This window comes from Colobus angolensis, unplaced genomic scaffold (genome assembly GCF_000951035.1).
Source record: "Colobus angolensis palliatus isolate OR3802 unplaced genomic scaffold, Cang.pa_1.0 Scaffold498, whole genome shotgun sequence".
Taxonomy (NCBI): Eukaryota; Metazoa; Chordata; class Mammalia; order Primates; family Cercopithecidae; genus Colobus; species Colobus angolensis.
Window position 1 is genome coordinate 997384 of NW_012118465.1, and position 20458 is coordinate 1017841.

A 20458-nucleotide genomic window follows, 5' to 3' on the forward strand; every position below is an offset into this window, starting at 1 on the left:
CAAGGAAAGCTTTGGCAAGAAGGGCAGATGGGGTGCAGAATTATGCTTCAATTCCAGAAAGGAAAGCACTGGGGTAGATACAAGGTTGGTGCTGGCAGAAGAGTAGCAGCTCAGAGATCATTAACACCTGATCCATTTAATTTCCTAGGTAACCAAAGACACCATGGAATATAATTTGCCTCTTCAAAAGTATACCTTTTGTACAATATGGCAAGGTATAAATAAGTACACACCTAAGCTCTAGACTTTTGTTCTATCCTCTCTGCATTTCGGTGCGGATGAGCACAGTTTGGGAAGAAAGGAAAGAAGAACCAGGAGTTTTAAGCACTTACTATGTGCTATGCAAAGTGTGTCCATTAACATTGTTGCTTTCAATCCTAAAGCATGGATTGAAGATAGGCAGTATTACCCACACTTCACAGACCCAGAAAGTAAATCTCAGGCTAAGGAGGGAGGAAAAGGGAGTTCACCAAATAAGCAGGAGCCTATCTGAAGCCTGATGCAGCTGGTCCTAGAGCCAGCTTTCCATTTCCCCCCAGCCTCTACCTGTTTAAGCTTCTAGACCAGCAGGAGGAGGGAGGGGTCAGAGCAGCTGAGGGCCAGGAGAGATGTGAAAAACTCTAGGTGGAGATCAAGGGGAGGAGCAGAGTGTGCCCTCAGTTTGCGTGCACTAGAGGGAGCTGATACTTGCACAGCAGTCAGGGTCACATGAGTGATCATGGTACAGCGAGAAGTTCTCCCTCCCAGGGCCAGGTCACAGGGTTTGTTTCTGTTCAATCTGGATTCTTCCAGTAAAAGCTTCAACTTTCCACAGTGAAGCTGAGAGCCTCCCAAAGTGCTGGCTACCTGCTGAGCGCCCCTGTAACTCTGACACAGTAGTAATTTGAGCCTCTGCAACTGCCGTCTGCTTCCTGTGAAAGTCCTTTCTGTGCCCACTGACCCTTGAGTGGGCCTTTGAGCTGCTGACTTTCAGCTGGAACTTGAAGGTAAGAATACAGCTTAAAAGAAATTCTGTACCTACCTCGTTAATTGATTTTTTTTAACCTTTAGCCACATAGGTGTGACTTTATAGATGCATTTACTCAAACCAGAAAAGATCCTAAGAGTCTGATAAAATAATATAAAAGAGCTTTGTAACCAACAGCCTCCAGCCTAAAAATTCAGATCTAGATTCAGGACCCCAGGCAATCACCTCCAAAGGCTCTCTCCCCTATAATACTATCTCTGTCTTCCACCCTGATCTTTTCCCAGATACCCTCCCTGTCCCATCCTCCTCCAGGGCCAGCTCGACTTCTCTGGCCAAGACTATTTCTTCTTCCATGAGAGTCCTTCTCTTATGCCAGTCATTGACTAAGACACACGCTGGGCCTGCAAGGGGGCTGAACCAGATCCTGTGCTCCAGGGGTCTAGACTTATAAGCAAGTAACTATAGGACATGGAATAAGAACTATAAAATTTTGCACACAAAATACTATAAGATCCCATGGAAAGGAGTGATTACTTCTGTTTACAGAGTCAGGGATGCCTTCACAAAGGAGGCCACAGTGATCTGGCCTGATAGGATGAAAAGGTTCCTGCTGGCTGCTCAAGGGAAAATGTGTGTGTCTAAATGCCTGACTCTTCAAGGGCAGGAATCATGTGCTGATGTGGCCCAGCAATGAGGGGCTTGGGGAGGGTGAGAAGGACTTGGGACTTCTCCTGTGGGAACTGGCAGATCCCTCTGCTCCCACTGCACTACCCAGCTGCCCCAATCTCTTGCTGCATCTCCTTCTCCCAGCTTTAGCCAGCTTCTATCACTCCCCGTGCAGGCCTCCAACAAGAGCAATACAGTGGGATCCATAGTACACTGGACAGCCAAGCCCTTAACTGCCCTGATCCTCAGCAGCAGGTGCCCTTCTGCACACACTCACAGCCATGCCCACGCCCTCGGTCATCAGCTAACTGCCCAGAGCACAACGCCTACCACAGAGTTGGTCAATGTGTTGCATGAATGATTCTCAAGACATTATTTCCAGGCCAGAGCCCTAAGCTCACATGTACACCTGCCTACAGGTGTACATTGGGAAGTCCCACAAATATATCAGACTCAACCCCAGAACTGGACTCACCATTTCCCTCACCCCCACCCTAAGAAGAACCTTCTCACTGTGTCCTTACGTGGTCTTTCCTCTATGTGCACACATCCCTGGTGTTGCCTTGTGTGTTCTAATCTCCTCTCATTACAAGGATACCAAATTGGAATGAGTCTCATCCTAGTGGCCTCATTTTAACTTAATCACCTCCTCAAAGACATTATCTCCAAATACAGCCACATGTAAACATAATATGGATTAAGACTTCAACATACGAACTTAGAGAGACACAATTCAAACCATGATAACATCCGTCTTAGACCATTTTGTGTTGCTATAACCAAATACCTGAGGCTGGGTAATTATAAGAGGTTTATTTTGAATAAATATAAGTTTATTTTGAGGCTTATTTTGAATCATGATTCTGGTGGCTGAAAAGTCCAAGAGCATGGTGCTGGCATCTGCTCAACTTCTGGTGAGAGCCATGCTGCATCAAGGCATGATGAAGAAATAGAAAGGCAACCGAGCATGTGCAAAGGGACCAAACTCACCACTTCTGGGAGATGGCATTAATCTGCTCATGTGGAATCCACCCTTAAGGCCCAAACACCTCTCACAAGACCCCATCTCCCAGCACTGTCATACTGGCAGTTAAACCTCAACAGAGAGTTTTGGCAGGGACTAACCACATCCAAACCACAGCAGTATCCAAAAAGTATAAAATGTTGTAATTTTACATTTATATACATGTATACTTTTTGTTCATAACTATGTATAAATAGTTTTCTATAACTATGACTACCATAACAAATTATCAAAAATTTAGCAGCTTAAAACAACACAAGTTTATTATCTCACACCTCTGTAAGTCAGAAGTCCAAACAGGTGTCTCTGGGTAAAATCAAGGTGTTGGCAGGGTTGTGTTCCCTTCTGGAGGCTCTGAAGAAGAATCCCTTCCAAGCTCATTCTGGTTGTTGGCAGAATTCAGATTCATGTGGCTGTAGGACAGAGGTCCCACTTGCCTGTTGATTGAGGTTCATTCTCAGCCTCTGGAGGCTATGCTTTGTCTTGTGTTCCCCTTTGTCTCTAAGACATCAATGGCAAGTTGAGTCCTTCTCATGCTTCCAAACTCTCCAGTCACTTCTTCTGCCACATGACTCTCTGACTGGCTCCTCTGCACCCTTGCCCACTTTTAAGTGCCCTTGTGGTCACATTAGGCCCACCTGGATAATACATTAAGGTTCTTCTCTCTTTTTTTTTTTTTGAGATGGAATCTCGCTCTGTCGCCCAGGCTGGAGTGCAACCTACACCTCCCGGGTTCACGCCATTCTCCTGCCTCAGCCTCCCAAGTAGCTGGGACTACAGGCATCTGCCACCACGCCCAGCTAATTTTTTGTATTTTTAGTAGAGACGGGATTTCACCATGTTAGCCAGGATGGTCTTGATCTCCTGACCTCATGATCTGCCTGCCTCAGCCTCCCAAAGTGGTGGGATTACAGGCGTGAGCCACCACACCCGGCCCTCCTTAAGCTTCTTAACCTAAATTCCACATGCAAAGCCCTTTGCCACACAATGTAATGTATTAGGAATTAGGACGTGGACATCTGTAGGGCCATTATTCTGCCTACAACAATATACGTTTGAAAAAGACAGAAATACAACTCTGTGGGATAGATGTTTTCCTTGTACATTTGAACTGTTTCCAAATTTTCTACAATGTATACCTTTAAATTCACAATAAAAAAGCAAGAGGCAATTTTTAAAGAAGGAACATAGGATTTGTATACAGATGTTGGCTGTGATCCTGGGCAAGTTATTGATCATGTAACTCTCAGCTTCCTCACATTTATGAGGGTGATAATCATTCCTTCCTAATAAAATTGTCATATGAATTAAGAGAGAAAAAGAAAAGTCCATGAAGGACCTAATATAGAAGGCCTGCAAGAAATGTTTGTTCTTATCCTTCCTCTTCTGAATTTGATCACACCGTAATCTCAGGAGTATTGTCCAAACTCCACCTTCTTTGATGTATTATAAATACAGCTGCTTCTCATATTTGAAATTTTTCAGAAATAATTTGTCTTTCATTTTCTGAAAACTGTCTTCATCTTAAAGGGCTCAGCTCAATCTGGAAGCAGAAGCCACCATGAAAACTGGCCTCGCTAATCTGGGCACCTGGTTTTCTCATCTATTCCATGAAGCAGCTGGGCCAGATTATTTTATTCAACCTCTAGCAAGCATGTACTGATGTACTGTTACATTTTCTGTAAGGACCCTTTCAGTTCTGAAGTGCTATCATTCATATTCAGCAAAAGTTAAAATAAATTAATGTATACAAGGCACTCAGCCCAGAGATGGTAAATTGAAGTGTTTGATAAATGTTGGCTTTTAACTACTATTTCATTAGTAGTAGTAGTAATAAATGTCTTCTGGAACCCCAGTAGCCAGTTATCCTTAAGTAATAGTGGCTTACTTCTTCAGCTTTCTCCTTTTGGTGCATTTAAAAGTCTTCCCTCAATATAACAATGACAAAATCTCACACACACACACACACACACACACACAATGCAAAACTGGGCAAAGGAGATATTTCTCCTACAAACGGCCAATAAGCACATGAAAAGATGCTCAACATCATTAATCATTAGGGAAATGCAAATCAAAACCCCAATGAGCTATTTATCACCCTACACCCATTAGGATGGCTATTATCAAAAACAAACAAACAAACAACACAGGAAACAACAAGTGTTAATGACAATTTGGAAAAACTGGAACATTTATGCACTGCTTGTAAAAATGTAAAATGGTGCAGCTGCTGTGGAAGATGCTGTAACATTTTCTCAAAATATTAAACATAGAATTACCAGATGATCTAGCAATCTCCCTTCTGAGTATATACCAAAAAGAATTGAAAGCAATAATTCAAAGAGATATTTGTACATCGATGTTCACAGAGACCTAATTCACGACCGCCAAAAGTTTCCATCAACAGATGAACGGATAAACAGAATATAGGCTGGGCATGGTGGCTCACGCCTGTAATCCCAACACTTTGGGAAGTCAAGGTGGGTGGATCACTTGAAGTCAGAAGTTCAAGACCAGCCTGGCCAACATGGCAAAACTCTGTCTCTACTAAAATTACAAAAATTAGCCAGGCATGGTGGTGGGCACCTGTAATCCCAGCCACTCGGGAGGCTGAGGCATGAGAATCGCTTGAACCCTGGAGGCGGAGGTTGCAGTGAGCCAAGATCATGCCATTGCACTCCAGCCTGGGCAACAGAGTGAGACTCTGTCTCAAAAAATAAAAATGGTATATACCTGCAGTGAACTAAGCAAGGAAATCCTATCACATGCTACAACACAGATGAGCCTTGAAGAGATTAAGCTTTAGATCAAGTTTTCAATTAAGCATAAGATTAAGCTTAATTAATAAGACATTCACAAAAGGACAGATATTATGTGATTCCACCTAAATAAGGTATATAGAGTCCATACAGAAATAGAATAAAACGGTGGTTGCCAGGAGCTGAGGGATGGGGAATGGGAAGTTATTGTTTAATGGATACAGAGTTTCTGTCTGGGAAGATGAAAAATTTCCGGAAAAGGATGGTTATAATGATTGCACAACATTGTGAATGTACTTAATGCCTCTGAACTATACACCTAAAGACAGTTAAAATGATCAATTTTGTATTAAGTGTATTTTACCACAACTTCTTTAAAAATCTCCTCTATTCTTTTCCCATAGGGACCCCCAACGCTGAGACACTATGGCCCTGACCTCAGAGTTGGGGAAACAGATAAAACTGAAAGAGGTGGAGGGGACCCTCCTGCAGCCTGCAACTGTGGACAACTGGAGCCAAATCCAGAGCTTCGAGGCCAAACCAGATGATCTCCTCATCTGCACCTACCCTAAAGCAGGTGACTGTAGGGCAGGAGGGACAGCAAAGACCTGCTGAGCCAGCACCGGCTTGTCACTTAAGTTAGATTTCCCCTTGATAGGAACCTGCTCCTTCTTATTGTTCCACAGTGGGGTTCAGAGCTCAGGACTCATGCAGGATGCCTGGTATCCCTGGGTTTTCCAGGAAAGCTGCTGTGCTCTGCCATGCACTGGTCCTGGGCTGGGGGAGCCTTGCCTGTGCTGCTCCACTCCCTACAGAGATCCAAAGTCCATCCCTCATGGACTTCTATCACTCATGGCTAACAGGATCCTGACTTGAGGGGAGGTTGATGCAAACACCAAGCTCTACATCCCCTTTGTTTACTCAGGACTCTTCAGGGAAGATTGTCTAACAGGTTTCTCCTTCTCACCCTTCCTTTCTGAGCCTCAGGGACAACGTGGATTCAGGAAATTGTGGATATGATTGAACAGAATGGGGACGTGGAGAAGTGCCAGCGAGCCATCATCCAACACCGCCATCCTTTCATTGAGTGGGCTCGGCCACCCCAACCTTCTGGTGAGAGCACCTCCCTCTTTCTTTCTTCCTGCTTTCTTTCACTCTCTCTTCTGTTTTGCCCTGTCTTTTCTCAGTTTTCTCTTCTCTCCTCTCTCTCTCTCTCTCTCTGCCCCCTCTGTCCTTCCTCTTCTCTCTCTCCCTCCCTCTCTCCTTACGCTTCTCTTTCTCTTTCTCTCTCATTTTCACTGTCATATGTTTCTTCCTTTTATCTTCCTCTCATCTTCTGTCTACATATTATTTAAGATTTTTGGCCAAAAGTGAATCACCAAGTGAAAAGGGTGTGCGCTAGGGTCAGATTCTGCCTTATTTTCTTCTTAAGCCCTCCCTCTGATCATGTGCAACTGTAGGACATACTGAAGATGTGAGAAACTGTAAGCCATTTATTTCTTCTTCTCTCTGTACCCCAACCTGATAAAGCCCAGTGCAGCCAGGAGAGTATCCAAGAATCAATAATTCACACACACAAACACACACACACACCATTGCATTTGGAACCAATTATTTCTATTCAACAGAGAAGACTTTTCAGGTAATGCTCAATCTGGAAGTGTTTCTCTTCACATCAAAAAACAAAGGAAGCTAAAAAATATAACCAGAAGGCTATATTTCAGGTAGCTAGAGCTGCTGGAACTATTTTGCAAAACAAGGATAGGAGGAAGGCCTACTTCCCTAAGTTGCAGCACTGCAGAGATCCATGTGATAGAAAACTGGAAGCTATGAAAATGTAGTCAATGCAGCTCTAGCATGAAGTCTAGACTTGGGGCAACTGTAGACAGAGGTCCAATAAATCCCTAAAAATGTCCTGAGATAGAAAGTCCCTGACCTGATGCATATAAGACACTTGTAACCTGTACAAGGAGGTGTCTCCAAGTCAGAATAGCCTTAAAGGATTTTGCTCTCCCCTATGATCCTACCATCCAGCCCCTGTGGCTCCTCTGGCTCTCAAAGAGGAGAGAATGGTCACTAGGTAGGTAACCACTGGCTTTGTAACCCAGTGCCCTGCTCTGAACTACCTGTGGGACTCTGACCCCATAAACAGGCCAGACACTGCCTGCTTAACCACAGTCTCACTCCATGTGCCATCAGGGCCTGCTGTTTTGTGTGTGTCTGATCTTCTGCTCCTTGAGCAGCAGGATGGTATAATAGTTAAGGACTACCAGGGTTTAAATCCTGACTCCATCACTCACCTCACGACGTTTGAATCTTGACTCTGTCACTCACCTCACAATGTTTACATCACCTCTCTGTGTTACAGCTTCCTTAGCTGCAAAGTGTGGATAGAATCAAGGCCTATCTCAAAGAGTTGTTATGAGCATTAACAAATTCAATACAGGTAAAAAGCCTGAAGCATTGCCTGACACTCAGAGGATACTATCTACATGTTAGGAATCTTTACTAACCATCTCTCTAGGCTCCATGACCCCATGTGTTCCCTAATTATCTAAGAGCAGCATTTTTTGTTTATTTAAAGAAGGAGGCTACCTCTGTCACCCAGACCGGAGTGCAGTGGTGCCATCATAGGTCACTGCAACCTGGAACTCCTGGGCTTAGGCAATCTTCCTACCTCAGACTCCTGAGTAGCTGGGACTACAGGTGAACACTGCCACACCTGGCAAATTTTTTAATTGTTTGTAGAGATAGGGTTTCATTATGTTTCCTAGATTGGTCTCAAACACCTGGCTTCAAGCAATCCTCCTGCCTTGGCCTTCCAAGCCACTGGGATCACAAACATGAGCCACCAGACCCAGCCCAAGAACAGCTTTTGATCTTTGTTCTACCTCCTGCCCTTGCTGCTGCCCAATGTCTTACCTCTGACAATGTGAGAGATTAAAGAAAGAAGAGAGGCCTAAGCAAGATTTCTAATGAAGTATTCTTAGCAGTAGAGAGCAGAGTGTTCAATCATTAAATCAGCATAAAAACCAGGATAGAGCTATAGAATCTGGAGAAAGAATGGTAATCAAACAGCCAGCTTGGCATGTTCTACAGAGGAACCCTGGCCTCTTTATGAACGAGGGTGCCCTGTGTGAGAGTAACAAACAGTCTCAGCCTTTATGATCTGCCGGGCCACAGACAGCTGAATGCTGGCTGGAGACTCAGCTGTGCAGTGGTTGTTTGTTTGAGACGAAGTCTGGCTCTGTTGCCGAGGCTGGAGTGCAATGGCGTGGTCTCGGCTCACTGCAACCTCTGCCTCCTGGGTTCAAGCAATTCTCCTGCCTCAGCCTCCCAAGTATCTGGAATTACAGGCACCTGCCAGCGCACCTGGCTAATTTTTGGTATTTTTAGTAGAGTTGGGGGGGATTTCACCATGTTGGCCAGGCTGGTCTCGAACTCCTAACCTTGTGGTCCACCCGCCTCGGCCTCCCAAAGCACTGAGATTATAGGCGTGAGCCACTGCACCCAGCCAGTGGTTTTCTTTCACAGCAGATAATCCCTGCCAGCCAAGGTAAGGAGCAACACTGGGAGGAGACCAGGTGCTGATGTAGACTCATGGCTGTTGGCCAAAGGTCTCGACCACCCTTGGAGCATTCTGGAGTGGTCAGGCACTACTGGACAATAGACGAGCTTGTGCTCTGCATGGTCAGTCTCCCTTCCAGGGCCCCCTTCCACTCCTCCATCAACTCCCAGCCTCATAGACATTCTGTGACAAAAGGGATTACATCTATGACCCACAAAGAATTGGTTTGGAAAGACTTTGAAAAGACCTGTGTGCATGTGTGTGCATGCATGCGTGTGTGTGAACCGTATATAGGTGAAATCTAGGAATGATCCACTCCATTTCAGCAAACATCTATGCTCAAGGGCCTGTGCTGCTCATAAGACTTCACACCTACTTGCCCTCAGTAAGTTATGGTCCCATGGAAGAAACCAATGCAGATGATGTAACAACAAGCATGAAGCGCTGTTGGCAGGGTGAGGGGAACATGGCCAAAGAACAGTTTCTGGAGGTGACACCTGAAATGATAAACTGCTGTCATTACTAATTTTCTGCCTCTGTCTCCTGCCAGACCACAAACTCTAATGGCAAGAAACAAGTTCTGTTTGACTTTGTACTCCCATGGGGCTGTTTCTACAGTATTGGCTGAATTGATTTATCCCACACAGTCACATGCAATTTGGCTCAAATCCCAAGGCTAAAATCTTAGTGCAGCTGATGAAGGCCAAAAATGACCTCGTTTGCCCCCTTCTTCCCCGCTAGTGGGCTTGGGAATGGGCCCTGCAGCCTTGGCTGTGTCATGCACACTCTCTATGCTGTGCTTCTCCACCCTGAGTCTGAGCAACCACCACGGTGTTCCCGGTGGGTGAGGCAACCCCATGGGGCTTTTCTGAATCACTGATGAGAGAGAGGTGGGGCAAAGGTGTGGTGGGACAGAACGTACAATGTACCTATGTTCGTAAAAGAAAACACTGGTCAACTGCTTTATGTAAAGCCCCAGCTCTACAGGAGAGAGTATCTCTCTCCTGTAGGGGTTTTTTGGCAGAAAAATTTGGAGCTGGAGCTGGGCTGAGTCCACCAACAGGGCTGGATCAGGAGTAGGAGCGGGCCTTCTTACTTGTCATAGGCAGGAAGGATGACTGTGATCCATCAGAGGACCATAATGACTGAGTACAGATTTCCCAGTTAGAAGACTGGGTCTCTTTTAGGCATTAAGTGGTTACTGCCCACAGGGCATTAAATCAGGTGTAACAGGAAAGAGAAGAGCCACGAGTACCAGGAAGGAAATCAACCGGCCTGCAGATCTCACTTTCTGGCAGATTCCCTGAATTTGCTCCCCAGCTTGGGACTGACAGTCCAACTCCACCCATAACCTTCCCTTCTGTCCTCTATGTCTGCTAAGGTTTCTTATAGTTTTCATCTCTGTGTTTCTCTACATTGTGCTTCTTTAGCTCTGCTACTGTTTTTCTTTTCAGCTATGTATGTTCTGCTATTTAACCCTACTCATTGTAGGTTTTCATGTCCAAACACTTTATAAATCTTCCCAGTCTTTTTAGTAGTCTCTTGTTTCCTTGATCATGTTTTCCACTTTCTCTTGCATTCCTCTGCACTTTTTTTTGAGACAGGGTCTTACTCTGTCACCCAGGCTACAGTGCAGTCGTGCAATCACAGCTCACTGCAGCCTCAATCTCTCGAGCTCAAACAATCCTCCCATCTCAGCCTCCTGAGTAAGTAGCTGGGACTACAGGTGTGTATCACCGTGCCCAGCTAATTTTGGTATTTTTTTTTTTAGAGACAGGATTTCACCATGTTGCCCAGGTTGGTCTCGAACTCCTGAGCTCAAGCAATCCACCTGCCTCAACCTCCCAAAGCGCCAAAATTACAGACGTGAGCCACTGCACCTGGTCTTCTTTGCATATTTTAAACATAATTATTTATATTCTCTATTAGGTACCCAATAACGGAGGTCACTAAGCGTTTAGTTCTTCCACCTGTTTTTTTCTGGCTCTTGTTCATAAGGCTTTTCCCTCATTTGTTTTGTAATTTTGTATAAAAAGCTCTGTTCTCCCTCTCTTGATCTCACACCTACATTAGAATATTTCCAATCTACAATAGTTTAAGTTAACTTCTGGTCCAAGCAGGTAGTATGATTTCATATCCATGCATGTAGTATGAAAACAGGATTGTGGTTATGAGTTCTCAAGAAAGCCTCTTTTTCTGCACCCAGAGGTGAGGCAAGGAAATTACTTTACCTCTCTTTGTCAGTAGGTGCTGTTTTTCTCTCTCACCTTTCACTGAGGTAGCAGGCATTTGAGTTTCTCCTGCCAATTCATGGGTCTCTGTTACTAATCTGTGCCTCATTAAATCCAAGGCCTACCAGCCTCCTCCCTGAGCAGGGGTCATTGAACTGAGGACTGGGTGTCCAGTGGGTGAACCCACTCCGGGCAGCTGTCATCAAAGCCTTTGCCCACTTCTCCTCTTGCAGCTCCCTCCCTCTTCACTTTGGTCCCTGGAGGCTCCCCTTATTTTCTTATGAGCCTGATTCTGCACTTAAATGAGTGTTTGGTGTTTTAATCAGAATCTGCAGGTGTGCGATTAACAGGAAAGATCTTCATAATGTTCAGGCCACCATGTCACCAGCACTGAAAGTACTGGAGAGACCCTTGAAGAGTGAGCAGGACTGACCCGATGTGTAGAGATGAGGGCTGGAGGGAGGCACAGGGGCCTGGGGCAGCAGGACCAGATGTGTAGAGATGAGGGCTGGAGGGAGGCACAGGGGCCTGGGGCAGCAGGACCAGATGTGTAGAGATGAGGGCTGGAGGGAGGCACAGGGGCCTGGGGCAGCAGGACCAGGGCACGTGAAAGGACCAAGTGTGAGCTGGCGTAGAGATGGAGCTGAGGAAAGAGACTAGAGGCAGGACAGCTTTGCAGGTCTTCTAAGGAATACGGACTTCAAAAACAGCTAAAGATGGTTTTCCAACTTTTCTTTTTAGTGCCCAAACACTTTTTTATTTAACAAAAATTACCATGACTACATGATCCAGTAATTCCACTTCTGGGCATATATCCCAAAGAAATAAAAACATGGTCTCAAACAGATACCTGTACACCCACATTCAAAATAACATTATTCACAATAGCCCAAAGGTGGAAACAAGCCAAGTGGCCACCGATGGATGAATTGATAAACAAGATGTGGACACACATACAATGGAACATTATTCAGTCTTAAAGAGGAAGGAGATCCTCAGCACTAACTTGACCCAGCTCCTCTGACATGATTTGCATGAGCCTCTGATTCCCACACCAGAGTGGAAGCTCCTTAGGGAGAAGGTCTGTGTTTTTCTCGTCTTTGTTGCCTTTTCCCCCTAACCTCAGCTTAACACAACGATTGCACAAAGTGCTCACTAAGGCTTTTAAATGAGAGAGTAGAAATCATGACTCACAGGCCAGCAAGTATATATGTTTTTAGAAATGAAACAAGTGATTGCAAACAGGCCAGGTACACGAGACAGCCTGCTGCAGGCACGTGGAGGTCATCTCTGGCTGGCAGGAAGGCGAGGGAGGCCTCTGCTGTCTGGTCCTGGCTGACTGTGCCTCAGCAAGACATCACCTGCCCTTTCTCAGCTTCATCCTTAAAGTGACAGAGTAAATTAACTCTAAGGTCCCATCCAGGATTCAAGCTGTGTGATTCCACTAAAATGAAAATTATATCAATAATCCCATTGTAAAATCCCAAAAGAAAGTCAAGAGACGAGCAGAAAGATAGGTGGGTGATGGGATATCCTGGACAGAGCCGGGATCATGAGGTCCCCGGGTAGCGCTTGTACTACACAGATGTTTCCTCTGGAACGATTTTAAAGGTGTGGAAAAAGCCAAAGCAACGCCCTCTCCACGGATACTAAAGACTCACCTTTCCACTCAGCTGCTGCCGCCATCTTTCTGGGAAAACAACTGCAAGGTAAGATATCAACAGCTCCCTGTGACAGAAGGGAGAGTAAGCCAACCAAAGTGAGTCCTGCAGACCCCAACGCAGAACATTCGTCGTCACCTTTGCCTCTCCACTGTCTCTGATGCTTACCAGCAAAGAGAAAAAAGTAAAGTTCTACACTTAGCAGGACATTCACCTGAACAGTTTCAAATAGGACATGAAGGCAGGAGCCAGACTAAATATTTGGAGGAAACTAGAGAAATGAGGAGGCAGTGAGTGCAGTAACTGTAGCTGTAACAAGAAGGGGAGAAGATAGTGATCCCAGGCTGCAGGCCGTGGGGAGGCTCTCTAACAGACCAGGGAGGGAAGAATGAGAGGAAAAGAGCTAAAGATCTCCCCAAATTGTAAACAGATGAACAGACAGAGCAATGCTCTTGAGGACACCCCACCTCAGCCTCTGGTAGACTCTGAGTTCCTTGTTTTATTTATTCTGTGACTTTATTTGTATGCACCGCAGTGCCGAATAAGCTCCTGGCATGTAGAGGGCATTAGACACGTACTTTCTGAGCAAATACGGAAGCAGCTGTAGAGCAAGTAGACTCAAGGGTGCAAACTGAGATGCCAGCCTTGGTGAGAAAGTGGGGCACTGTTTCCTTAAATGCAGGAAGGAAGGGGAAAGAAGGGCTAAGAAAGATACGTTTTGGGGGACTGGCGTGAAGTTGGAGGACTCACATCAAATGACTTCAGTCCTTTCAGTAATGTTGGATAAGGGGACAAAAACTTCCATTTCCAGAACTATGGCAAACTAGGTATTCTGAACCCCTGAAGCACTTACATGTAAAACATTCAGGATTACTGCTTTAAAAAAAATCACAAACTTCCTTTTAAATGCATAACTGAGATCAAAATAAAGTCCCTAGGTTTATAAACTGCAGAGGGAACTGAAACTCAGAGAGGCAAGTTGAGACTGGGACTCTCCTGGGGAAATTTGATGACCTGGATAATCCAACAACTTGAGTTTTAATGGCTGCACAGGGACAGGGTCAAAGACCAGGGCACAAGGAAGCAGAAGAATGAGGAGCCAAAGCTGGGACCAATGAAGGGCTACATCCTCAATAGATGGGTGGAGGAGGCAGAGGAAGACCTTGGGGAACCTTGACCTTGACCTGCCTTGACCTAGGCTCTCAGCTCCCTTGAGAATGTGTAGCCACAGGTTTCCTCTCTCAGGGTTTGAAATTCAAAATTGCATTCCTTGCATTGTGCAAGAAACTATAGGCAGAGAAATTACACAAGGTAGTCCCCACAGCCAGTGTTCCCAGGTCCTCTCTGGAGGGATACAGCTGCAACTCAGACACCCCATAGGATCCCCACTTGAGCTCACCATCCCACATTACAAAATACACAAAAAAACAAGCCACCATGAGACACAGTCTTCAGAAAGAACCCGTGGAAAAGTCAGACCTCAGGAACTTCAGACAATATAATTATCAGCTGTAGAAATAAAAGAAGGTTCAAGTTGTGTGAATAAAGAGTGAATCAAACATAAAAAAGAAATAACATGCTACTTTTAGACACAGAATTAAGTAAATAAATGGAATTTCTATAACAAAAAATATAAAATCACGGAAATTAAAAACTCACGCATAGGTTAAAGTGCAGAACAGCTGCATAGAGAATTAGTGAACCCAGACAGGAAGGTTTGAGGGTAAAGGTTTGAGGAGAGAGGACAGACCTGTGGCTAGAGCTAAAAGCCAAGAGATGGAGCATGGGAGGGATTAATAAAAGGATTACCAAGCAGCAGTGAAAAGGAAGAAAACTGAGGATAAAAAATTTAGAAACTCTGGGAATTTTTTAATCAACATTTCTTAAAGCCTTCTTTACTGGTGCTTGGCAGCTTGGTAAGTTGGAGAAGAGAAGATGGGCAGTAGGACTTAGTAGACAGTAATAGAGTCAGCGCTTTCAGAAGCAGTTTCTCAACCTTAGCACTTGCTCTAAAGGGCCTGGGACTTGATATAATCAGGCATGGCAAGACACGCAGGTACAGTGGTGACCGTCATAAGGAAAAAGTGTATCCTCGCAGATCTCTAGAATGGGAGGCATGGCATGCCACACGGAGCCTCACAGGGAAGCAATGGGATAGGTCAGGAGGCAGAGAGAGTGAGTAGGAGACATGGGCAAGAGCCTTGATGTGGTTTCTTTGGGAAGGAACAGATGAGACAGGGTAAGGAGGCTTGGGATTGGCCAGTTTGAACCATTGCAGCAGGCTTTCAGCCACAGGGGCTGGGCCTAGTCATCTGGTGTCTGACCCTGGAGTGATCAGGGCAGGTGAATAGTGGCCCAGTGTGTAAGAGCCCAACAGTGGAGGTGTTGGGGAGTAGGCTCTGGGGTGTTGTAGGCAGTTCCTCCAGAGTCAGCGAAGCCCTAGGATGTCAGAGCATCAGATACAGAATATAAAAGACATAATTAATACAGCACTCCTGACATTTGGGGCAGATTTTTCTTTCTTGTGGGTGGGAGCAGGGGGACTCTTCTGTGTATTGTAGCATGTTGAACAGCATCCTTGGCCCCTGCATGGATGCCAGTAGCACCACCACTCCAAGTTGTGAAACCAAAACTGTCTCTAGACATTGCCAAATGTCCCATAGTGGACACAACCATCCCATCATCCCCAGTTGAGAACCACTTAAAAGTGAACGAATGAAAAAGCACAGCATTGAAATAGTTGCTCATAGATCTGAGATGTGTAGTCAAGAGGCCCATTTGGGATTGATGCTGTTAAAACGTGAACTGAGTACTGGAAAAAAAGTCAGATTTCATAAAATGAAAGGTTGGGAGGGTGGAGGGATGTGAAGTTGTGGGCAAAGTGGAACTTGAAGGAATGTTTGTAGGGGCAGAGCTGAAATGATTAGAGATGGAAATCATTCAAGCTGAGGAGGCCAGGAGAAAAATAGAAGCTGTTTTCTTGCTCTGTGACTCAAACTCTTAAACATGAAGCTTCTGTGCATCTTTGGGAGAGTGCACAAGAAGTCATCAGTTTCTGATGATATTGTGGAAGTCTCCTATTCACGTGTCAGGTCATAGTTTATACAGAAAGATTTTGCTCCTGATACCAAAGGGGCAATCAGGCAATCTAATCCTCAACAATCCCTAACTGATTAGCTAATTAAATGGACTGAGTTTGAAGCAGACAGCAGACTGGTGACGAAGCAGAGACAGAAAGAAGAGAGAGGTCACAAGACCAAGCACCACAGAACTGAGCCAGAGTGCACAGCAACCCGCAGGATGGCTCCGCCTAAGGGAACTCTGTGAAAGTCCACTTTTTATACCATCTTTTACCCACCTCTTTTCTTTCCCCAAAGTTCCTTTATGTAGCTCGAAATGCCAAAGACTGTATAGTTTCCTACTACCATTTCCAAAGGATGAACCACATGCTTCCTGACCCTGGTACCTGGGAAGAATATTTTGAAACCTTCATCAATGGAAAAGGTACAGGAACATCCTTCACACCCTTGCATTCTCACTCCAGCTAGGCTGGGTCTAAGGAACCACAGGTAGCCTTTTATCCCCTAGAATGCCTGCACCTCATCAGGTGTGTCCTACCACAGACTGGAACTGGGCAGAGCAAGCTGGCCACTTTCTAAGTATATGCCCACAGCCCTCAGCAAACATCTTCCACCTGATTCAAAGCCTTTAATTAGAGTCATCCTCTTCCAAAGAGTGTCCTTGTCCCTATATGATTGCACATAATAGACAGGAAGCCACTTTAGGGAAGATGTTGGGGCAAGTAACTCCAAGGCTGTCCCCATCTATATCACCCTCAAAATCAAACAGATCAGAACCCTTAGGACATACCTAACCCAGAATTTGGGTTTTCTCTCTCTAACTCACAGGAAAATCCCTAATACTCAGAAGGCTTTGTACAATGCCTACATAGACCATTCTGTTTCTTGTGTCTATTTCAGTGGTTTGGGGTTCCTGGTTTGACCATGTGAAAGGATGGTGGGAGATGAAAGACAGATACCAGATTCTCTTCCTCTTCTATGAGGACATAAAGAGGGTGAGTGAAGGCTCTGCAGAAGAACCATTTTAAAGTGGTTCTTCAGGTGCAGAGAAACTCAAAGTTGTTTCAAAGGACATCCCAGAGAATTGTAGTATTTCTTTCTGATACTCTCATCCATTCCAGTCCAATGTTACCCTTGCCACAGGACCCAAAGCATGAAATTCGGAAGGTGATGCAGTTCATGGGAAAGAACTTGGATGAAACAGTGCTAGATACAATTGTCCAGGAGACGTCGTTTGAGAAAATGAAAGAAAATCCCATGACAAATCGTTCTACAGTTTCCAAATCTATCATGGACCAGTCAATTTCCTCCTTCATGAGAAAAGGTGTGTGGGGCCTCTTTATCATACACTCAGATTGTCTCATAACATCCTGCCTGCCTCTTAGCGTACAATATTAAGTTTTATTAATTCCAAGACAATGCACTTCAACTATTCCTAATATGTGTTTCTAATAAAAGCAGGGATTTGATCCTGCTGTAAAAGAGAGCTTTCTAGGGTATTGCTCCATTATTTGGTTGCAAGGAACAGAGTCCCTCAAGCCAGCCCCAATGAAAGGGGCTTACTGTGAGGATTCACACTGGACAATAAAGGAAATGCAATCACATAGAAAACTAGGAAGAGGAGCCACCACTGGTCCAGACCTCCCAGGGGCCCCTGGATCTCAGGGTCCAGGAATCAGCAGCAGGAGGGATGGGTCTTTGCTCCAATGCTCCACTACTTACAGGACTCGGCTGCTTTTCACGTATCTATCAGGTATGGCTTCCTCTGCTGACCAGCTTCCCGTCTCTCCACCCATCACAACTTTCTCCCTCTTTAGAACTTCTGATGACTCAGTTTCTGCTCATAACTTGGTCTTGACCCTTGCCCAAACCTGCTCTACTTCATGAGTTTCAACAACTACTCTTGAGAACTGCCTCATCCTTAGTATTTCTTAGTTCCAATTCCCAAAGGAGGAATTCTAATTGGTCCATCTAATATTTTTTAAGAAAAAAACTTTATCACTTTCTAATTTAAAAAGTAAAACATGTCATTGTTAAATATTAAATTGGGCTGGGCAGATTGGTTCATGCCCATAATCCCACATCTTGGAAGGCTGAGGCATGAGGATTGCTTGAGGCTAGGAGTTCAAAAGTAGCCTGGGCAACACAGCAAGACCCCATCTCTACAAAAAAAAAATTAATTAGCTGGGTGTGGTGATGAATCCCTGTATTCCCAGCTTCTCAGGAGGCTGAGGTGGGAGGATCACTTGAGCTCAGGAGTTTGAGAATGCAGTGAGCTAGGACCTTGCCACTGTACTGCAGCCTGGGTGACAGAGCAAGACACCAGTTCTTCTTAAAAACTAAATTAAATTGGCTGTGCATGGTGGCTCATGCCTGTAATCCCAGCACTTTGGGAAGCCCAGGCAGGCGGATCATGAGGTCAAGAGATCGAGACCATCCTGGCCAACATGGTGAAACCCTGTCTCTACTAAAAATACAAATATTAGCTGGGCATGGTGGTGCACGCCTGTAGTCCCAGCTGTTCGGGAGGCTCAGGAAGGAGAATCACTTGAACCCAGGAGGCAGAGGTTGATCACACCACTATACTCCAGCCTGGCAACAGAGCGAGACCTGTCTCAATAAATAAATAAATAAAATAAATATAAAATTACATTTTTAAAAAGTCTCTCCACCAAAACTCCACCTCCAAGAAGTAACTACCAACAGTATGGAAGTCCCTTTCTCTCTCATTTATAACATACACATTTTTTATTCACAACAGTGAAATCATGGTATACATACCACTTTGAAACATCTTTTCTTCTTCCTCTTTGATTTTGCATGTGCTTGAATTTATGTTGTTGCATTTTCCAATCTACAACAGTGTTCCATATCAAACCAAACAAACCAAAAGAAATCTACCCCTTTTCTCTTTGGATAATCAGTGGTAATGATTTGTCAAGGTGCCCTTCTTCAGGCTCATACATAACCATCTTTCTACACACCTTACTTCTTCAGACTCATACAGACATAAAGATATGTAACCATAATGAAAGATTGCTCCCTAAAATGCAGAATGGGGTCATATTTTATACCTTTACTTATCAGGATATGAGAAACTCCTCTAGGGCAAGGCATATAGACTCATACACCTCATTGATTTTTTGGTCCAATGTTATACCAAGCTAAGGATACATCGTAATTCATCCAACTATTCCCTTAATGATAGACACTATAATTATTGTTGTTTTCAATGTTTGTTTTTATGCATAATGTTAAAGTAAATATCTTTGTGCATAAATTATTATTTCCTGATGCTTTTATTTCTGTTGCATAATTTTCTAGAAGAGGCATTGGTGGGGAAAAGAGTATTTCCCCTATTTAAAATTAGTTTAAGTTGTTGTTTGGTGAAAAATAGTACCTCATTCATGTTTTTCCAAAATTGTTTTTTATTGAGATATAATCAAAATAGCAAAAATGCACAGATCTTAAGTATACAGTTCAACCCATTTTGATAAATGTATACACCCACACTACCAGCACCCCAATCAAGATATGAAACATTTTCATCACCCCAGAAAGTTCCCTCTTGTGCCCCTTTTCAGTCAATGTCTACCTCCGGAGACAACCATTTTTCCTATTTCTATTACTCTAGATTGATTTTGCCTGTTGCTGGACTTCACATAAATGGAATCTCACAGTATTTACTTTCTTGTGTCTGGTGTCTTTTGCTCAACATAATGTTTTGAGATTCCTCCGTGTGGTTGTGTGTCTGTAGTTCATCCTTCTTTTATGTCTATGTAGTAATCCATCGGGTAAATACACTACAGGTGGGGCCAGGTCATGCAGGCCACTAGCTGCCTTGGGTCAGTTGTCCAGCTGACTTAGAAGTCCATCCCCTGCACAGAGTCCCCTAGGACTGCTTCTTATTGAAGAGCTGCTCATGGACAGGTGTCCGCTGAAGGGGGAGTTGGGTGAGTCATGTACGTGGACAGGCCAGATTCAGTATGGGCACTACACCACTTTACTCAGGGACACCACATCTTTCAATCAGAGAGTGACATTCCTGTCTTGGCTTCCTTTATCTAGGAACTGTGGGGGATTGGAAAAACCACTTCACTGTTGCCCAGAATGAGAGGTTTGATGAAATCTATAGAAAAAAAATGGAAGGAACCTCCATAAACTTCTGCATGGAACTCTGAGCAAGATGTAAACACAATTAAAAGGTGGATGGCAAGAGTGCAAATACAATCTTCAATCCTTCAGTCCCAGCCAGAAGAATCTCTGAAAGCATATTGTGAATGTATACAACGTAGTACAAACGATCTCTGTGATGATTAACAGTATGTCACTACTTCATTTTTAAAAAGGGATCATGTCTAATGCCCATTTTCTCAACTATTCTTTCCAAAGTAAGATATAAGATAGCTTAATAAACTAAGTAAAACATACGACTTGAATACAAAAGGATTGCTTTAATCCCCATTATTCTGGAAAGTGTGTCCTAGTCTCCCAGTCTA

At 44.3% G+C, this 20458-nt stretch overlaps 1 protein-coding gene across 4 annotated transcripts; it reads left to right on the forward strand.

The window, feature by feature from the left end:
- Window positions 1-553: 553 nt before the first annotated feature.
- SULT1C2 (sulfotransferase family, cytosolic, 1C, member 2) lies at window positions 554-20389 on the forward strand. 4 transcript variants are annotated; one of them, XM_011959498.1, is made up of 9 exons: window positions 554-986; window positions 5824-5996; window positions 6407-6532; window positions 10759-10853; window positions 12892-12927; window positions 16257-16383; window positions 16860-16954; window positions 17103-17283; window positions 20028-20389. In XM_011959498.1, exons 2-9 carry the CDS (start codon window positions 5846-5848, stop codon window positions 20138-20140), a joined length of 924 nt encoding a protein of 307 aa, XP_011814888.1. In that variant the 5' UTR covers window positions 554-986; window positions 5824-5845; the 3' UTR covers window positions 20141-20389. The 4 variants fall into 4 exon arrangements, with proteins under 4 accessions (XP_011814888.1, XP_011814889.1, XP_011814887.1 ...); XM_011959499.1 differs by lacking the exon at window positions 10759-10853 and having other exon boundaries at window positions 12830-12927; window positions 20028-20387; XM_011959497.1 differs by lacking the exon at window positions 10759-10853 and having other exon boundaries at window positions 781-986; window positions 12788-12927.
- The last annotated feature ends 69 nt before the right edge of the window (window positions 20390-20458 follow it).